The 20,139-nt window shown below is 40.8% G+C and overlaps 1 protein-coding gene across 7 annotated transcripts in view; it reads left to right on the top strand.

Moving 5' to 3' along the window:
• The window catches only part of baiap2b (BAR/IMD domain containing adaptor protein 2b), a 161,380-nt gene that overhangs the window by 59,416 nt on the left and 81,825 nt on the right, over positions 1 to 20,139 (top strand). For 6 of the 7 annotated variants that reach the window (XM_041815904.1, XM_041815905.1, XM_041815908.1 and 3 more), the window contains one exon: positions 11,198 to 11,284. The exons of the other annotated variant lie outside the window; for it this stretch is intronic. In XM_041815904.1, coding sequence (XP_041671838.1) covers positions 11,198 to 11,284 — 87 coding nt within the window. The remainder of the gene's footprint in view (positions 1 to 11,197; positions 11,285 to 20,139) is intronic. 7 annotated transcript variants of the gene reach the window in all.

Raw genomic sequence — 20,139 nt, 5'->3', positions numbered from 1 at the left:
CATTATTGAAAGCATACATTTTTAGTTTGGCCTCAGATCTTCCTTCAAACATGCCTTTGTGCTCTAGACTGCCTCCTTGTGCTTACATCTTCCCTGATTGTGCTCAAAATGTTTGCTTGTACTCAAATCTTTGGTTGCTTGCTCAGATTTCATGTGCATTTCCTTGTGCACGCAAGAATCTTCCAGATTCTGTGCACGTACAAAATTTAATCTGCACGCACTCAAAACTTCCCTGCGTGCATGAATCGCACTCACAGAGAAAGTTTCGTATGCATAGAGAAACATTTTTGAGCATCTGGAAATAAAGTTTCATATGCATGCAGAGGTTTTAAGAGCATGCAGGTTAAGGTTTAAATGTGTGCAGAGCATTTTTTTAAACATCCACAAAGAAAGCTCCTTTGCATGCAGAGAAAGTTTGGGGAATTTGCTGAGAAACATTGGTACGAACACAGGGGAAATTTTGAGCACTTGCAGAGCTATTTTTGTGTGCAGTTAGAGAAAGTTTGTAACCTGACACACCAGATGGATTTGTTTCACACATCCAACTGGGAAACCTTTAATACTAAGCATTTTGGAAAGGGCAGAGGCTTTGGAAAAAAAACTTGGAGGGTGATTGGATGAATGTTCTGTCTGTCACATCTTTATGGGCCAATCAGAGCAACAAAACACGTGACGTGGGCGACCGAGATGCGTGTGCGCAGCTACCGAGGAATAACGCGAACCATGGCGAATGTAGACATGTCAGTACACGACTTTTGTCGTTTTTGAAAAGAAAACAACTCACTGCTGTTCTTTTTTCTTCCTTTAACGAAGAAATGTCGACAAATTCTGATAAAACTGGCGCTTTAGCAGCATCCACGCTAATCTCTTCCGTCATAATTACACCAGCCTCTTGTTGCCGCTTGCTTACGTGACGACTGCGCCGTGCCTAAAAGTACTGCCCCTGGTCGCTGATTGGTCCTGTCACTTTCTAACCAGACCCAAACAGTTCAGACGGGAGCTTTGCAAGATGGACTCGCCAGTGAGAGACACATAAACGGGCGTATCCATCTGCTTTGCAAGGTTAGAAAATTTGAGCATATGCAGAGAAAGTTATGTGTAATAGCAGAGAAATTTTAAGCATATGCAGAGAGAAATTTTGGTACACAAGTAGAGAAAGTTTCATATGCGCACAGTTATAGTTTTGAGAATGTGCAGAGAAAGTTTCAGGCATGCACATAAAGTTTTGAGCCCCTGCAGAGAAAGTTTTCAGTTTATGCAGATTAAGTTTCGTACGTTTGCAAAGAAAGTTTGTATGCAAGCAGAGAAGGTTTTGAGTATGCACACACAGGTTTCAGGCATGCAGAAAAGTTTTGAGCCCTCACAAGGAAGCTGCATGCATGCAGACAAAATTTAAGCACATACAGAAAAAGTTTCATATGCATGCAGAGAAAGTTTTGTATGCACACGTAAAGTTTCATACGAAACCAGACCAAGTTTTGTGTGTGTGCAGAGAAAGTTTGTATGCATGCAGACGAAGTTATGAGGATGCAGGCAGAGAAGGTTTCAGGCATGTAGAAAAAGTTTTGAGCCCTTGCAGAGAAAGTTTAATATGCATGCTTAGAAAGTTTTTAGCACATGCAGAGAAAGTTTAGAATGCGTGGGCAGAGAAAGTTTCAATCTTGCACAAAGAGTAAAATGAGAAAGTGGCAGTTTCACAAGCAGAAGAGGCAACCTGAATGAGAGGAGAATTATTTGAGCACAAGTGGAGGAAATTTGAGCCAGCAAGTAACAATTTGAGAGCAAGCAGACATTTTAAGGACAGACAGAGAAAATCTCAGTTCAGGGAGGCAGTTTGGAGCACAAAGGCAGGTTTGAGGAAAGATCTGAGCCCTCAAAATCATGCCCCCCAAACTTTTATGTCTGCTGAGTTTTGCAACAGTAATGACTTCATATGAATATGTTTGATTTGCAGACTGGGGAGACTTTGACATAACTAGGAGCAATAAAACAATCGACTTGATTCTTGAGGATTATTTGGACAATTAATTGGTTGCAACAAGTCCGCCCCCATTGACCCAACCTCAGATCTACAATCGTCTAGTGTGTAGCCAGCAAAGAAAGACCTAAGATTCATATTTCATGCTTTTAAAATAGGCTGAAAATACTCTAAGAATTTAAATGTACATGTTGTAAGATTAGACAAGCTTTCAAGCATGTTTTTTCTCATTTATTGATAAGAAAAGCTTTTCATTGCTTCGCTCTTTCATGCCGCCCTGCAGTGAGGAAGTTATCAGGATCATATCTTTTCTTTCAGCGGTGGTGCAGCTGTGCTTCGTTGGTATGCTGTGTGCAAGGTGTCGAGCAGGGCTCTCCTTTATGAGCTCGGAGGGGAAATGCAGGGAAGACTCAACAGCCCACAAGACCAGCAAAGGAAGCCTCACTTGGGTCTGATAGATAAGTCTAAAAATAGCCCTGCGACTCCCTGAGAGGGGATTACACTTCATCAATGCCAGGCAGCGGCACACAGGCAGGGTTTAGAGTAGAGCGGTGCAGAGCAGGGCTGGGCACCCAGTGAGCGTCTATTGTTACAGGAAAAATGCCAGCAGAGCCTCCGGGTTTGAACGTAGAATCGTGGTGGAGGGTTTTTTCTCTGCAGGCTGTGAAAGCCTGCAAGATGGAGTTAGGAAGCAGACTTTTTATTTTGAATGGAAGAGCTTTTGGGCTAGACTGGACTGGATGTGGGTAATATGGTTTGGGATAGGGTGCTTCATTGGAATAGAGCTTTTATTAAAACCTTTATCACAGGTTAGTGCAGCTCTGGAGCAGACGAGAGCTGTCGGGTGAGAAAATAGAGGAATAAGGGAAGATTTCACCTGGGAGCGAGAGAGCGCATGTGAAAGAAAGAAGGCCAGGAAGCATTGACATGGAGGTTTGAAGGTCAGAAGACATCTTCAAGGTGAAAAATGTGGTCTCTTTGGCTGCAGAGGGAGAGATCACGTAACAGTTAAGGGCTTTTCTAGTTTTAATCTGGATGTTCAGATGTCCTTCAGCAAAGGTTGGACAGCGATTTTCAAGTGTTTTACACAATTTACAGCTTTTGCGTACCAGTACCTTATTGCAATGCAGCATTTCTGCCAAATGGTGGCTGCTCAACATCTAAAAGCTGTTTGCTGACAGTAGAAGAAGAAAGAATTGGTGTACGATGGCCATAACACAAGAACCAATCTATTTGACTTGACATTGTTATGTAAAGGGTTCATTAAATGATGTTGTTGCCTCATAATATCACATGAAATAGATTGATTCTTAAGGTGAAATTGACCCTTTGTTATGCCACGACAGGTCAGAGAAAGTCTCATGTTGCTGGGCTCCTTCCTATGTGAAAAAAAAATCACAAATACGCTGTGATTTAACAGTTTTATTGATTAATCTTTGATTGATGTGATTGACAGAATCAAGTCAAAGATACAAGAAATTAATGAATATTACTCATGACTGATGCAAATGATGTCCACTAACATTGGTGATCCTGTTACTAGTTACCAAGACTAAACAAATGAGGACCGTGTCAGTAGTTGGATGTCTCTCAGAGTTAGCCAGTGACTTTTAACCTTGATTGCAATTCATAAAATTGTTGCAGAATAAAGGTGATTATTGCATAAATCTTCTGCTAGATTAAAGTTATTTTTTCCAGTGAAATTGCTTAAATAGCATTACCACAATATATTCTGTAGTTGTTTGAGAAATGATGTTTCATGCAAAGGTTTATTATGAGAAAATAGTGCCATCTAGGTGTATACACTCAAAATGATCAAGTTGACTGGTTTTCTTCTAAATGAATCACTGACATAAGAGAATGCATGGTTTTATCCTGCAATGGCAGAGATTAAAATATGCATTTATAATGGGAGCAAATGGGACATTTGTTAATGGATTATTAGGGCACAACATTTAAAATCAGACACCAAATAAAAAAACAAAAACAAATCATACATCAAAATACAAAACATTCCCCAGCTCCCAAACATACATTTTATAGAAAACAAGCTCGACACTTGTGTGTTGCTCCTCAGCCAAGGTCAAGCTTGACGGCATTTGCTGTGCCTGGGCGATTTCACCCATGGTGACAAACCCGAAGACTGCCAGCAGTTTCAAGGCCCTTGGGACATCCACAGCATGACAAGGTGCTTGTGGCAACCCAACTACCCACCCGGACAGTACCCCAGGTCATCCTTCAGGTCAGGTCAGTTATGATGTCACCACGTTAACCTTGGTCCCACACTGCTCTGGCCTCCTGAAGGCTGTCCTCCAGGCCTGAGCCAGGCCCATGCCCCATCTCTCCAGGTGTCCTCTAAACCATTGGTTCTCAACCTTTTCAGCCCGCGACCCCTAAAATGAAGGTACCAGAGACTGGGGACCCCCACTGTGCCTGAAGGTGGTTGAACACAGCCATATACAATTTGATATAGTCATGTGCAGACAAGACTGTCCATAAAGGGGGATAAATGGAAGAGCTTGGTGGGGCTGTGCCAAACTGGGGGCCAGCAAAATCATGGTCCATTGTAAAGTTAAGCTGTGATAACCATATTTCATATTTAACCTGAAAAGATAACCAGTCTTATCAAAGAAACAATATCTATTTTAATCATTTGTGTAGTAAATAGCCTTCTTAAAAATTTAAATCCCCTTTGTTTAAAAAAAGTATTAAAATGGTTTAAAAATGGCTAAAATGGGTTAATTATGGCAAAAAATGTGAAAAAGGTGGTGAAGTTGGATTTTAAAAGTAGCAGAAATGGATTAGAAGTGGCAAAAATTAGATAAAATGACAAAAAGGCAAAAATGGGTTAAAGTGGCAAAAAAAGGCATAAATAGTGGTAAAAGGGAGTTAAAAAGTGGCTGAAATGGCTTTAAATTGGCAAAACTGGGTGGAAATTTGGTGAAATAGGATGAGTTAAATGGAATAGTTAAAAATCTGGCAATAAGGGTTAACTGAGAAAGAAAAAATATTCAGAAATTGGTTAAACTAGAAAAAATGGGCCTATGAAATGGGGTTGAAATGGGTGTAAAAAAGAGGTATAAAGGGGTTAATAGTGGCAATAATGGGTCAACAGAGGTAACATTAAGCTTAACTGGCAAGAATGGTTTAGAAGTGGCAAAAACAGGCAAAAAAAGTGGTGGAAAGAGTTTAAAACTGACAAAAATAGTTGTTAAATGGCAACAATGTGTTAAAACTGGTGGGAAAAAAAAATTGACAAATTTGGTGTAAAGTGGCAAAAGTGTAATTTTAAAATATTCTTAGTGTTTTAGGGCATCTGGAGACCCCCTCTCCGTGTCTCGCGACCCCGAAGGGGGTCCCAACCCCAAGGTTGAGAACCACTGCTCTAAGCCAGCGTTTCCCAACCATTTTTCCTTGGAGCCCCCCCTACAGGCACCTAAGAAAAGCATAGCCCCCCCAAGACCCAAGAGAGAAGTAAAAGTGACAGACTGCCACCAAAAATCCACATAGATTTTATTGTTTCAATGCTAAAACCCTAAAAAGAGGCCTATGCATGCTTTTCTTATCAAAAGACCTTTATCGTGGTTGAAGTCAATATTTGCAAATCTAATTTTGGCAGCCTCAGAGCAGACAAAGCCTCGTGCCCCCCCCCTAAAATCTTTGGATCCTGGACCCCAGGTCGGGAACCAATGCTCTAAGCTGCCCCCTCCTTGACCTACATGGTCACCTCTTGGGTCTTGACCTGCTGGGTCCTGGGAACCTAGTATGTGGTGATCTAGATTAGGCCCAGGAAAGTGTTCCAGGTTTGGACAGGCCAGGTTTGCTCTCCAGAAAATGTTGGCATTAGACACACGGTCTCGTCAACGATACCCAAAGAGACGTCGTCACAAAGGAGTCGATTCCTCCTGCAATCAGTCAACATCCAAGCCTCACAAGGACTGAGACAATGACTTTAATCAGAAAGTTAAGGACATCCAGAGCACATTCAGGGTTGTGTCAATCCTCAAATTTAGGCTAAACATGCCTAAAAGTTCTGTACAGTACAGTTTAATCAACCAAATGCCAAATATCAGCATTGATAATCATTCAGGCCGATAAAAACAACCAAATTAAGGTCAAAATTTCACCATGACACACTTCAAACCAGAAGTAGCTCAGCAAGGGTTGCGTTTAGAGGGAGCTCTCTGATTGGCCCAAAGACCTGCCAATCAAAGAGCTAACAAAGGGTCAACTTTCCATCCAGTGCTTACTGTAAGAGAATGTGAGTAGCTCTGATTCAGTGGGAACGTGTGCATTATGTCACTCTCAGCTGGTTCAGACCTGTATCTTGTTTGTGCTTCATTTTCTCCGACTCTCCATCAGCTTTATATCACTGCTCTAATCCTCTACAGGCCGACCCGTCGTCCTCTTCTTCTTCTCCTACCTTCCTCACTCTCTGTCACTTTCCAACTGACAGACAAGCAAAGCTAATCCCGCCTCGGCCTGGCCCCACTCTCCCACTATAGCTGGGATTTCTGTGGACATCAATTACATTAGCTGTACTCACCCACTTTAGCTCTCTCACACTCATTATACCCCACCTGGGCTTAACTGGAGCCTGGCTTAGGAGGGGGTCTTGGGTCATCTCTCAGCTGTAGCTTACCTTGAGTTGGGACTCTGCGTGGAGCTTTACTGTCATTCTGTTCTCATTTTTTGATGAAACAGTGAAAACATGCCAAGAAATGAAATTGCAAAGTGTGTTTACAGAAGCAGCAGCCAGACGCCCACTTTCATTTTCAGGACAATAACACGCACCAGAAAGCTTCACTCAGCGTCTCTGTGGACTCACATCACGGGAACAAGAACTAGAAGTGAACTCAGGCTCAGAATAGATTTACATTGTTTACCACGCGGAGGTAGAAACACTTTGTCATCCTTCGCTCTCTCGGGGATTCTGCATGAGCGTCCTCTGGCAGTTCAAGCACAAACCCATCAACATGACGGCCCCGTTACAAACTCCGCTCTCATCCATATGTATCTCCTACTGGACATGTGTCCACTGTCATCCTGGCTGTCAGTCCATGTGTGGCTAACCCCCTAGACTTGCTTTAATTCACTGTCGCTGCTGCTTGCGGCCATCTTGTCCCCGTTTCTCGAGGCCTGAGTCACCATTACGTCTCAGCCGGTGTCCCTGGCTTGTGTGATAATGCACTGCAGAGAATGGAGGCTGACACACTATTTGAATTGCAGAATGCTTTGCTACTTTGGAGGGCTTGTTTGTTCATCAGAAAACTTTAAAGTGGTGAGTTTGTTAAGATGTCAAGGACTTTAAACATTTGGTTCTGTAGATGAGAAAAACAGTTTTCCGGCTTACCTTTGTTAATATCTAGCCATGAAGCTGACAATGCAAACTCTCTCAGTACTTGTTAGACCGCCAGGGTTGGGTTTGTTTGGATTACGGCACTGAAGAATGGAGTTAAAGCTGTTTTCTCTCTGTAGGTTCACTTCTTATTCAAATCTGATTAAAGGAAACTTAAGGTGGCGTTTGATTGACTAAAGCAGTGGTTCTCTATCCTCAGGACCCATACCCACCTCTATCATGACACATCATGATCCAAATTGTCAAATAGGTCAACCGCCAGGGCTGGATTAACCATTAGGGCAACTGGGTAATTGCCCTGGGGCCCTAGACCCACAGGGGGCCCAGAGCAGTAAGCACATAACCATCCTAACCTTCCAAACATAGATAAGACTGCCTAATGCTTTCCATTAGCCTGTCCATGAGTGTCACTGTAGTTTCAACTAGGGCTGAATGATTTGCAAAAATAATCTAGTTGCGATTTTTTCCCCAAATATTGCGATTTAATAAACGATTATTCTCGGGTTAACCTTGTGCATTTTTCGACAAATTCAAGCAGTGAATGATTCCATAAATAAGACCATGTGTTTTTAAAACAATGAAATTATTTCTGAAGCAATTTATCCATAGTAGCAGGATTCTGAATATGGTGGTGCAACAAGCTTTAAGCTATAAAGGAGGCGGCTGGGGTGGAGGAGGTGAGGCTGGCTACCAGCTGATCGCTGCGGGGGTATGACTTCCGTGAAGTAACGCTTGGCTTCATCAGTTTTAGATAGAATGAGCTGACTATTTTTGCTCGTATTGCAAATGTAATGTCATTTGCTTGTTTAAGGGCGTTATCATTTTTATGTCACTCACTGTGATTAAGAAAAACATACATAACACACAACAAGGGGGATTTTTGTAAACGATTATAAAAGATTTGACCCTTGGATGTTTGCATAACGTGCATAAAATCTCTGCCGCTGCAAAAAAAAGATTTATTAAACTGGTGTTTTGACATATTTCAAGTTAAAGAAATATTGCAACTTCTGCGATTTGAAAATTGCAGCATACCGTATTGCAGTTTAATCTAATTTGTGATTAATTGTCCAGCCCTAGTTTCACACAGTGGCGCTATGAGCTAACGTACCCCTCCCCGTTGGTCAGGCAGCATGGGGCAGGGAGGTGAGACAGCTAATGTTCACTCTGTTGCTAACATTATTGGCGACCTGGGCAGAGGAAATTCCAAGCAGCTTGCAACGCCAGATTGGCACCTGCAGCGCTCCCACGCCTGAGACTGTTGAAGTGAGCGGTCAGTTGCCCGATGTTACAACCAGCCTTTGTACCAGCACCTCACTGCAAAGACCGTCCAGAGATCCTGCACTTTGGGGATAGAGTAACTTCAGGAAGGGACAATTGAACGTGGGCCCTGAGCAGCCAAATATCCTGCATCAGTGAGGGAGCTGGTGCATCTGCTCTTTAACAAACAAGGTGTTCCTTTGCCACCTTAAAAACAGCAAAGTCGCACCAAGGGAATGGCTACTTTGATTGCCATAGACTTTAACAGCTCAGTCGACTATTATGCATGCAAACTCCTGTCAAAGCAAAGGCAGCTGAATTTTGGTGGGGCCGGGGCACTTGAAAGACCTTGCCCAGGAGCACTATGATGTCTTAATCTGGCCCTGTCAACCACTCTTATAGAAATAATGAATTATGAGGCAGTTTGGACCTGAGATAGTAAAAATATCACTCTATGTCACTGATCATCAACTGGCGGCCTGAGGGCCATATCAGGCCCCCAAAAGCTTTCTGTCCGGCCCCAGAAGATCATTAAATTCAGAAAAGGAGGAAAAGAAGATGTTGTTGGCTTTAGCCTAAATGTCTGCAGCTTTTGAATCCAACCCAAAAACCATTAATATTGAAATAATTTTAGAATGACGTAACATTTGATCATTTTTTATAGAAATTTACTTGCCAGCTATTATTAGTAAAAAAGAAAAAATAGAATAGGGTTGAAGTTGGCAGAAATGTTGCAAAAATGGACTGATAAAGTGGTGAAAAGGGGTTAGAGAGTGGCAAAAATGGGTGTTAAGTGGCACAAAGGGACAAAAAATAGACAGGAAAAGTGGTGAAAAGAGGTTAAAATGTGGCATAAATGGTAAAAGGGGATAAAGACGTATCAAAAATGGGTCAAAAGTGGCAAAAAGGTGAAGAAATAGCAGTGAAAATGGTTTAAAAATTGGCAAAAATACGAGAAAAGTTGCAAAAATGGATAAAAGAGTGGCACAAAGGAGATAAAACATGCAGGAAAAATGATTTGAAAGGGGATAAAGAATGGCAAAATTTTGGTTGAAGAATCAAAAAGTGGCAAACATACAGCAAAAATAGCCTGGCAAAGTAGTGAAAAGCAGTTAAAGAGTGGCACCCAGGGGCAATAATTAGCAAGAAAGTTTCAAAAAGGGTTTACAGAGTGGTAAAATGGGTGAAAGGTGCCAAAAATATAGGAAAAGTGGCAAAAAAATGAATAAAAGGGTGACGCCAAGGGGATAAAACAGTGGTTCAAAAGGGGTTAAAGCATGTCAAAAAATGGGCTAAAGAGGCAAAAATTATTTAAAAGGGGTTAAAATATTTATCTAGTTTTTGTTTATTCGAAAGTTCGGCCCTCAGAGTTTTTGCCGAGACTAAATCTGGCCCTTGTGCAAATGTACTTGATGACCCCTGTTCTGTGTCATTCTGGTAGCTTCCCAACTCACCTCAGTCCAATCTGACCTAAAACAAAACCCACATTTCCTCTTATTTCTGCATGAAATCAAACTTTACTCTTCAGCTTCTTTCATTTTTAATGGCACTTGGCAACCGGATCTTTCTAAGATTAAGCCAAAATTTCAAAATAGCCTCTTACATACAGTTAATCAAGTGTGTAGCATTAGTTCAGGCAAGCCACGGAGTCAAGTGCCAGTCAGTTGACAGTCCTCCACCCCAGCTTCTCCGTTATCCTGCCTCTGGCTTTATCAGTGCCATAACTCCAGTGTGCCTTGCCACACCATTTAAGAACCGCTGGCTACCCTACCGACTACCCTACCAAACGTGCAGGATAGACTTTTCCACCTTGAACAGATCGATCATAAAGGACGAGAACACACAAAGCATCTGAGGACTCTCAGCCGTACATCTTAACAATTGACCAACATTACATCCCAACTGGTGGCACAAGCCACAGGTCTTCAGTCGGCTAAGGAGGTAACTAAACATCACAGATGAAAGTAGTTTATGTGAGGCAGAAAACCACAGGATTATATTTGATTCCATGGATCCTTTCTAGGAGACATAAACCTTTCAATCAGAAAAGCAACCGTTTATTTACACATCGCATTTAATCACACGAGCTCCCACTCCCAACAAGATCTTAGATTTCTCCTGGGATCTTGTGATCTCTTGTCTCCAGCTGCCAAAAGATTTGATAAAAGTCTTCAAAGTTTACAGTTTTTGTTTCTCACTGAGCTGGAAGCCAACCTAAACCCAACCCTCTGACGGCTGCAGAGATATAAACAAGCCTGAAGCTGTTTGCATGGCTAGATACTGTTGAGGTCAAGTCAAAAATGTTTTTCTTGGAACAAATTGTTTAAAAAGATTTTTTCTGAGTAGTTTGCTGTAAGGGCAGAGTCCTCTCCACTGTGCTTGAGATTGATCTCTTTAGCTCTGTCTTTGTTTCCTGTAGTTGCCTCCATAGAGCTTTTTCTTTTCCTGCCTGGTCTCCATTCCCGCCTGTCGCTCTTTATTTCCCATGCCCAACCTTACCTCTCTGGGGGGAGGGCTGTAAGGGGGGTTTGCAGAGCTGAAGAAGACATCACCTCAACTCGGCACCCTTGATCTGATGCCCAATGCTTCCATGTTTCCAGGTGTCACATATGCTGCAAAGGGCTACTTCGACGCTCTGGTGCGGATGGGCGAGATGGCCAGCGAAAGTCAAGGCTCTAAGGATCTTGGTGAGTCCTCGTAGTGGCTGTAGCGCCCCTGGTGGGGTGGAGGGGGGTCTGAAAAAGCAGTTGGTGAATGGGATGGCTTGTAGAAGCAGCTGATGATTAAACTGAGACAGGAAATACACTCATAATCCCCGCTTGGTTTGTAGAGAGTCACACCCTAAAAGCAGAGCATTGGTGTGTGTCCTGCAGCATTTTTGATCAACCTGATTCATTAAATCAAACACTCTAATTTTGGAAGAATTAATGTTCGTCACAGCAACCTATTTGGTTAATCTCTTGTTGTCCTCACATTCAGGAAAGATAAAAGCTCTCCAGTTGTTTTTATACCCCATCTCTGTGGGCAAATAATCATTTCACAATTTGTCTGGCATTTGATATTAAAACATTTACACATTTACTCTCTCTGTTCGTAATAAACACTCAGTAATCACCCAAGCCGCTTCCAGCAGGATGTGAGGAACAAGTTTGCCAACTCTCATCTCGTACACGGCATGTTGGATCTGCTCATCGTAGACTTTTAAAGATAGGTGAATACTGCAACTCCATTCCTGCAAAAAGCATACTCAGGCTGGCTACGCACTAGATGATTTAGGCTGCTTATTGGCTCTCGTTTCAACCGATTATACATCAAAATAATCCCTGCTGCTTTCCTGTTCCCAATCAAGTCGGAGCCTGGAATCATGGACATCAAATATGTTTGATGTTTAGGATTTCAGATCCTGCTTTCTTCTGTGCTGGTTGAGAAACTGGGCCCCAAACCAAGACGAGTCCTGAAAAAGAAGACCAGTTCTGAGGTTATGGCAACATGAGTGACTTTATAAGACATACAGCTGGCAATGTCAGTGGTCCTCCATATTTGTTTTTCCTCTGAGGTCACATTTGCTCACGGTAGTTTCTATGAGATCTCATCTCAGTCCCATTTACACATTTTACCCGTACCTAATAATTTTGAGTGACCCCTAGTGGTGAAATCTTCCCCTATGAAAGGGACAACCCTTCAAGTTCCTGGAACATCCCCAGTAGTTGTCAACAGTGTTTACAACAGAAATAGAGTGTTTGCTTTTAGTGTCATGTGATCCCAATGATGTGTGAAGATGGGGGTCAGGAAGTGAAGAACACCAGATAGGAATCAAACAAAAGTTAGTACATTAAAGCCCTAAGTGAACCTGAAAGTTTCTATTAAACATTGGGTATGATCTCTACACCTTACAAAAAGTCATTTTTCTTTTTCATGTTAATCAATTTACTTGGCATAAAGGTGGTAGTTTCCTCAAATGACGCAGTCCAACTACAAACTTCACCAGACGAAGAGTCTAGAGGAGTCTTGTACTGAGTTAAGAGGCTAGTTGCACTGCTTTAACAGCTTTTCTCCCTCATCAAAATCCTGTACCGACATGGTACCGGTACCAACACGTCCACTGCTTAGTGCAGTGGTTCTCAAACTTTTTGAGTCGAATTTAACATGCACTGTTGTCCGTGACCCCACTCCCCTACCCACCCCGCGTGCTCCTCCCAAACACGCACGCTAACACCCCCCCTCCCCATGCTGGTGTGAATGGATAATGGTTACTGCGCTGTCTGCGGTGCTGAAACAAAAAACGGTGCAGGTACTGAAAAATGTACTTAGAGTTCTTCTTCTACTCCCTTTACTGGTTGTCAATAAAACTCTGGCTCTAATTTCACTCTAATGTCAGTGGAGAAATCAAAAGATTGCGGAAACATAACTAAGTGAAGCGATCGTCAACGAGTGTGAGAGAGAAAAAAGCAGCAGCTTTGCCTCTGGGGTTGAGCATCCGCTCAAGATTTTCAGGGCTATTTCTGTATATGATGAATAACATGTACAATAAATCTCAATAGATACTTGTTTTTTCATGACATTCTGTCTAAATTCATAACTTCTAATATTTTAAATGCATTCTGTGTCCTTTCTGTCACTTGCACGTCCGACCAATACAGCATACTGTTTGTGTCTGATTTACAAACAAGCACTTAAGGTCACACTTAAGCTGTCTGTTTCTTATTGAGACACAGGTCTTGCCTAAAGGCACAATAACATCCTATTTTTTGGCAAATTGCTTTTGGATTTATTAAAAAACATGTAGCAGCATCACAATTACTCTTTAACGTGACCAACAGACCGACAATGGTCACTAAATCACATCATACTGCTTGTAGTTGAGCCAGTTAACATGTAAACAAATACAAACTTATTTTTCTTTTAAATTAAAGAAAAAATTTTGAACATTTCTGTTGCTGAGAGCTTGTTAACATGAAAACACACTGTGGGTAGTCCATGTTGTTTCTGCTCGTGCATGAAAGGTATATTTCAAAAAGTGGGGCTGATATTTATGGAGCCTCGAAGCTCTGATATCAGCCGGTGTCGGCCCCAGGGCCTTACGTTTCTCAGGTGGTGGAGCTGCTGTTAGGCTTTCTGGTGACTGACCTTGAGACCCCTGCTGCTGACCCAGGTCTGAGCTGGAACACTTTTTCTGTGAAGCCAATCACTCCATTTTTCATCAGGTACCTAGCAAACTTGCTGCAGCTGTGGCTAAGGCAACAACGCGCAAGCTTTTTTTCTTTGTCTTTGTTTGTTTTTTTCTGCTGTGTGTCACTGAAGAGAATCTCCTGCACACAGTTCATATCGTACAAACTCAGTTGAGACAATGAATTTTTGACAAATAATGAATCAGAAAACAACTAAAACAACTCCCTGTCTGAAATTATGTAATTTAATAATAATTATTTGCATGTGCATTAAATTATGGCGGAAGAGATTAGCGTGGATGCTGCTAAAGTGCCAGTTTTATCAGAACTTGACGACATTTCTTCATTAAAAGAAGAAAAAAGAACAGCAGTGAGTTGTTTTCTTTTCAAAAACAACAAAAGTCGTGTACTTACATGTCTATAGTCGCCATGTTTCGCGTTATTCCTCAGTTGCTGCGCACACGCAGCTCGATAGCGGCTACGTCACGTGTTTTGTTGCTCTGATTGGCCCGTAGAGATGTGACAGACAGAACGTTCATCCAATCACACTCCAAGGTTTTTCCAAAGCCTCTGCTTTTTCCCAAATGTTTCCTATTGAAGCTTTCCCAGATGGATGTGTGAAACATCCATCTGGTGTGTCAGGTTAATAAAGATGTTCCTGCAAATCATTAACGATACCCTGACAGTTTTTTATTCTGCCGCTGATTTTCAACACACTATTTTTTTCTGAAAAGTCTAGATTTAGGCACCGTTTAGGCACTGGAATGGTATAAGAATATAAGAATAAATTGTAACACCAGTATCAGAAAAAAAACAAACAATACTAAACCCTAGCGCTGATATACTACGATAAGAGCTGGCTCCCATTTAAGAGTTTTTTTGTTAAATTTTCACTCTTGATTAATCCACATGTTAAAAGTCAAAGTGGCACCATGATGAGCCAAAAGATTATTTTTGAGTCAATCCAAATAATCCATATCTCTAAAAAGAGACAGATTTCCCATCGCAATGAGTGAGGCTGGATGGACATCAGCTGTGGAAATGCAACCAAGATCAGGGTTTACCATGCCAGACTGATGGTAGGAACAGATCATATGTAAGTGCTGCCTGACTCCACTCCTCCAGAGTTTATAAACTCTTTTTTCTGTGAGTTTTTTAAACTTTTTGCCGAATTTGTCGCTACTCGAAAGACTCAAAAGTAGCTTCTTTTGTGTAGTTTGAGCTGTATACAGCTAAAAACTGCACAAAACTTTGATAGCACTTCTCTATGCAGAAATCACTTCCTGCCCCCCATCTAGACTTCATCACCAAGTCATCTGCAAACAACCTACACTGAACTTTTCTACTATGAGTGGGCCATAATGCATTAAAACAGTATTTAATTTTAACATTAGATTGTTGTCTAAATTCCAAATTTTACAAATTTTTGTAATGCATTCTTTGAGGTTTACCATGACAGTTGTTTTGGACTGTGCCTTCACCCTTCTCCTCAATTCCAACAAGAATTGGTGCATCTTACCCTAGACATGAACAGGCAAAATGAAGGGTAGGGCTACATTGGGAACACTGTAAAAATATTAATACTAACAGCAGCTCTGGGGTCTTGCAGTGTAATTGATTCATCTAACAATCAGAGGATAATAACATCAAAAATCAGCTAAAATTGCCCTCATGTCTGTGATTTCCTTTGTCTTTAAGATCGGCTGTGATTTAAAAATCTTCTCGTGTGTAGCCAGCTGTAGGAACATCTAAATGCAAATGAGAGAGGCCGGTATGTGGATGCATTGCTCCGTGCACAGCCGTGTCGTAGACCGGGTCACATGCAGGGGAGTGTGATGAGTCTGCGTTAGTCCTGGATCACCGAGTCCTCCTCGTTTCTTTCCCCTGATGCGATTTAAGATAGCAGGCGTGGACTGAATCAAGCGTAGAAGAGAAAGGATGGAGGAGCAGATCGGAGGCGAGCTAAGGGGATATAAAAGCTGCTTTCATTATTCATGGGGAGACCTTTTTAGGTGTTCCCGTCCACTTCTTCTGGAGCTTCATTTTTATTTCTACACCATGCGTCTCTCTGGGTAAACAAGTAAAAAGCTCATTACTGTCCTTACATGTAGTGTCAGTTCCATCAGAGATCTTGTTTGAACCACTTCAGGATGAGGCCTGTGTTCAGGCTGAGAGGTTCATATGGTGCCTGTTGTAATCCTGCAGCTTTTACATAACATACAAGTCCATGACTCATCTTAGACCTTCAATTATTGAAATCCACTTCAGAGAAATAAAAGAGCAACATTAACTGAGACAGCTGTTTGGTGTTAAAAAGTAAAAACCACCTTGTCTGTCAAAGTTTGTCTTCTGCTCAAAAGGCATTAACCCTTTCCTCCAAGAGTGATGCATCTCACCTGTGTGTGGAAACGAGTGCAAGGTGTTAAATCTAAAAAGATCTCCCATCATGCATCCATGTATCCCCATCATCATGAACTTGGTGGCTTCTGCCGTGCCTCATGCCCTCTGTCTTACATAAATGTGCTTCTGTAGTCTTTTGTCTTCGTGCATGTTGAGGTTGCCTGTTTTGTGCTTCCTTTGACTTCTTTTCTTGGCAGCTTAACCATGACTCAGCAGCCCTTTAACTCAGCAGAGCCTCCCCCCGCCTCCGGCGAAATGACAGACTAGGCTAAGCAGAATGGATTGATGCCGTCTCTGCGTATCAGCGGGGCTCAGAGCAGCTGTGGCCTGTGCAGACTGACGGGGGGAATTGCTCTAACCGCGTTTATTGCTTTGTGGCTGCTTTAGCATTTTCCATTACTGCTGTTGAGCCTCGCAGCTTCAGTTAATCACCTGAGAAAATGCAAATCACCTGATGAAATGTGAAGAGTGAGGAATTCAAATAGTAACCTCAGGTTTAATATGATGTCTGGTTTGAAATTGTGATAAGTCTTGTACATAATCACTGCTTTTAAACATTTGTACGACATTTCACTCTCTAAGTGCATCTTTCAGTGTAATTTATGGATCAATTCCCATCCAGTGTAAGAGATAATTTCCCAACTGTAAAACAATCAGCTTCCTTCAGCCTGATAGTGTAGAAACGTGACATTTTAGCCGGCTGAACATCAGGATTTCTGGCGATGATGATCTTGAAGAGGACAAAGATATCCCATATCTATCTCTCAGATCTAATTACACTTCCACACTTGCCTGATAAGTCTAGATGAAAATCTTATTTCGAGATATAGAAGCAAAAATAAAGCCCAAGAGGAAGGAACATTTTACAGAAGTGCCCTGAAATAAGAAGCTGATTTTAGGCCCTGTACCCCTCTTTAAACCAAAGTCAGCAAAACTTGATTATCTATTGATTCTAAAGATTATCTATTTTTTTTTTCTTTTTTCAAAAACACCTTTGTCAGCCATTATAAGTAAATATGATACGATACAACAGAATACTGCTTCACGCAACACGATATTTCATTCCATAGGATATAATGATATAAGATATGAAGTGATATGATGGGCTACAATAGGATACACAGTAGAATGTAATGAGAGGCTATATGATACACTAGGATACTGTACGATTTGATACCCTCCATTGTCTGCTTGTGGAAATGTTCCTTTGACTTTAAAAGACCACTGAAAAAAACAATCAAGACACTAGATGACTATTAAATCTTAACCAATTTAAAAAAGAAGACCACAGACGTAAGGACTGTCTCAACAGATTCTTAAATTTTTCTACCCTTTTTAAAAAGCCATTTTGAATGTGTTGAGTGAATATTTTTCAAATTTTCCAAAGGATATAAATTTTTTAAAAATTTCCAGAATTGGCATCTCAGTCTCTTAAGTTATCCTAAAATGGATTAGCTACACAAAAACCGACACATTTGTTCTTAAGGTACAAAAATGTCCCATTGAAAATGACATATTTGATCCCTAATTTATCTCAACATAAACTAATACATTTCTTTATGTTAAGATCTCATTTTGGACATCTAGCTCTTCCATTTTTAATTTTTAATATTTGTCCACCAGATGGCGCTACTTTTTCCCAATCAAAGCATGCCACAGAATGTCACACTTTTTACTGTTTTCTGCAAGGCCTTGCTACTGAAATGATAACCGTGTTACTATTGATGTTGTGTGCGTTTAGTTAGTGGGGATGCTGAGCATCCACACTATTGATGTTCACATCGGCCATTTTGTTTATTATTCTTCTTCCATGCCGGCTATCTCCTCCTTCATACTTTGTCGTATTGACACATTTAAACTTTAAAAAATTCAATTTCTTCGTCATTCGACTGCACATGACTTTTCTCATTTCTAACTTTTATAATTTTTAAAATATGGCAATTTCATGCTATTTTCAGCTACTTCTATGCTTTTTCAGCCACTGAATGCAATTGTCAGCTACTTATAGGCCAAAACAAGCTATTTCTATGCTATTTTTGGCAATTTTAAGGCTATGTTCAGCTTTTTTTGGGCTACTTTCAGCAATTTTTGTCCTTTTTTGATCTTTTGAATGCCATTTTCAGCTGCTTTTATGCCATTTTATGCTATTTTCAGCTATTTTTGTCCTTTTGGCTATTTTCAGCAGTTCTTCCACATTTCATCTCTCAGTATCCCCATGTAATTTCAGCTGAAATTGCAATTTTGATCTTTTAACCTTAATGATTTTGTTCAATTAAAAACAGTGGAGTTATGCAGTGTTAATTTTGTCGACTAAAACTACGATGCATCTGTATCTATTCTGTCTCTCAGCTGTAGAAAGCAAGAACTCCAGGTTTAGCAGCGTGCAGAGGACACACTACCATGATTTGTTACCAGATTTAAGCAATAAATTAAATGCTTGAACTAAAAGTAAAGACTAAAATGTGAGGACTTTTTATAGACTAAAACTAGACTAAAACTAAAAAGGACAGAAATGACTAAAATGTGACTAAAACTAACATGAATTTCATTTAAAGACTAAAACTAAGACTAAAATTAAAGATAGCTGCCAAAATAACACTGGACTTATGTAAATATACTGGCCTTTAAAGGGTTAAAATCCCCAAAATATGACTCATGTTTAATATGCATATTTCATGCTCAAGTACTTTTAAAAGACTGACTCATTTAAAATGGATAAATAAATGTGTATATATTTTTACAGCAGTTTCTGGAAGTGGACGTTTTTTGTCCTTACAGAGAAATGTGTCAGGATATTAAAGAAACTTCTTGATTTTGATTATCAAAAATTACAGGAAAAACTCTGTACAGTCTAAATTGTACAAATTTGCTTGCATTATTTTCTTTTGGCTTTGTGAGACACAAGAGGCTGTAAAAAATCTCAGTATGTGAATTTAAACGGACTGTTGCTGCTCCGTCTCTTCTGCTGGATGTTGATCTATTGTGGCATGCTTGCATAAGTCATAGTAAAAGCACTCGTGTTCTTGCTTTAATTCCACAAAATAGTTTTTGTTTTCAGTATTTCATCTGGCTTTGGCACAGTTGTGTTTCTGTCTGCTGCTGTGGTTGTGAGCTGTGCCAGTATGGAAACCCCAGCCTGCTCCCTCTCTTTGACTAGTATTGTTGTTTTGCAGGCAGCAAAATAATAATTTTGGCACCACAAGCTTGAGGATTATTCTGATGATAAACATTTGCAACAAGCTGGAATTTGGCCATATTCCCCTGATTGTTGGAGGTACACAACCAAGGCCCAAAACCAGACTTAAACTGGTCTGATGTCAAGCCAGCTTAAATTACATTTTACATTTCATACCAAGGCATTCAACAAATTAATTTTGCTCACCCCTGTGGCAGATTGGTTTTCCTCTTTGCTGTAATTCAGGCATTATTTATGCATTTATATTTTGAATTAATAAGTTTATCTGGACTTGCAGGTGGATGTGGCTTATAATGAGATATCCTGAGAAGAACCTGCACAGATAAACATGCTTAGATTAGAGTTTTAGTAACTAGGATTGTGTAGTTAGAGGTGTGTACACAAATGTTTGTGAGTTTTTACATTTCTGCATCCAGCACGTGTCTCTGACTGTGACCGCAGCTTAAACCGCCGAGCACAGATAAGAGAGCGTGTGGGTTTGAGGGGGATAATAAGTCACCCAGGGCATTACCTCGCGCTTGATAATTGATGAGAACTGAAGGCAGATTTATAAAATTGGACAACTTGTAATTGTGAATTTAATTGAGTTTTGTCGAAGGGAGAAAGTCCGGGCACGTCAGAGTTTAAATAACATCGCTGGACTTTTTAAACTGCCTGAACTCTCTGAGGTGGCAGCGCCTTTTTTTTCTCAGAAATCACCCCAATTGTTCTCTCTGGAACAATATAATTAATCAGAGTATTTGGATGAACAACGGCTAATGGTATGAACACATGAAGG

The sequence above is a fragment of the Cheilinus undulatus genome, linkage group 20, assembly GCF_018320785.1.
Source record: "Cheilinus undulatus linkage group 20, ASM1832078v1, whole genome shotgun sequence".
NCBI lineage: Eukaryota > Metazoa > Chordata > Actinopteri > Labriformes > Labridae > Cheilinus > Cheilinus undulatus.
Note: the sequence above shows the minus strand (reverse complement) of the source record. Positions and strands in the feature narration are given on the sequence as shown.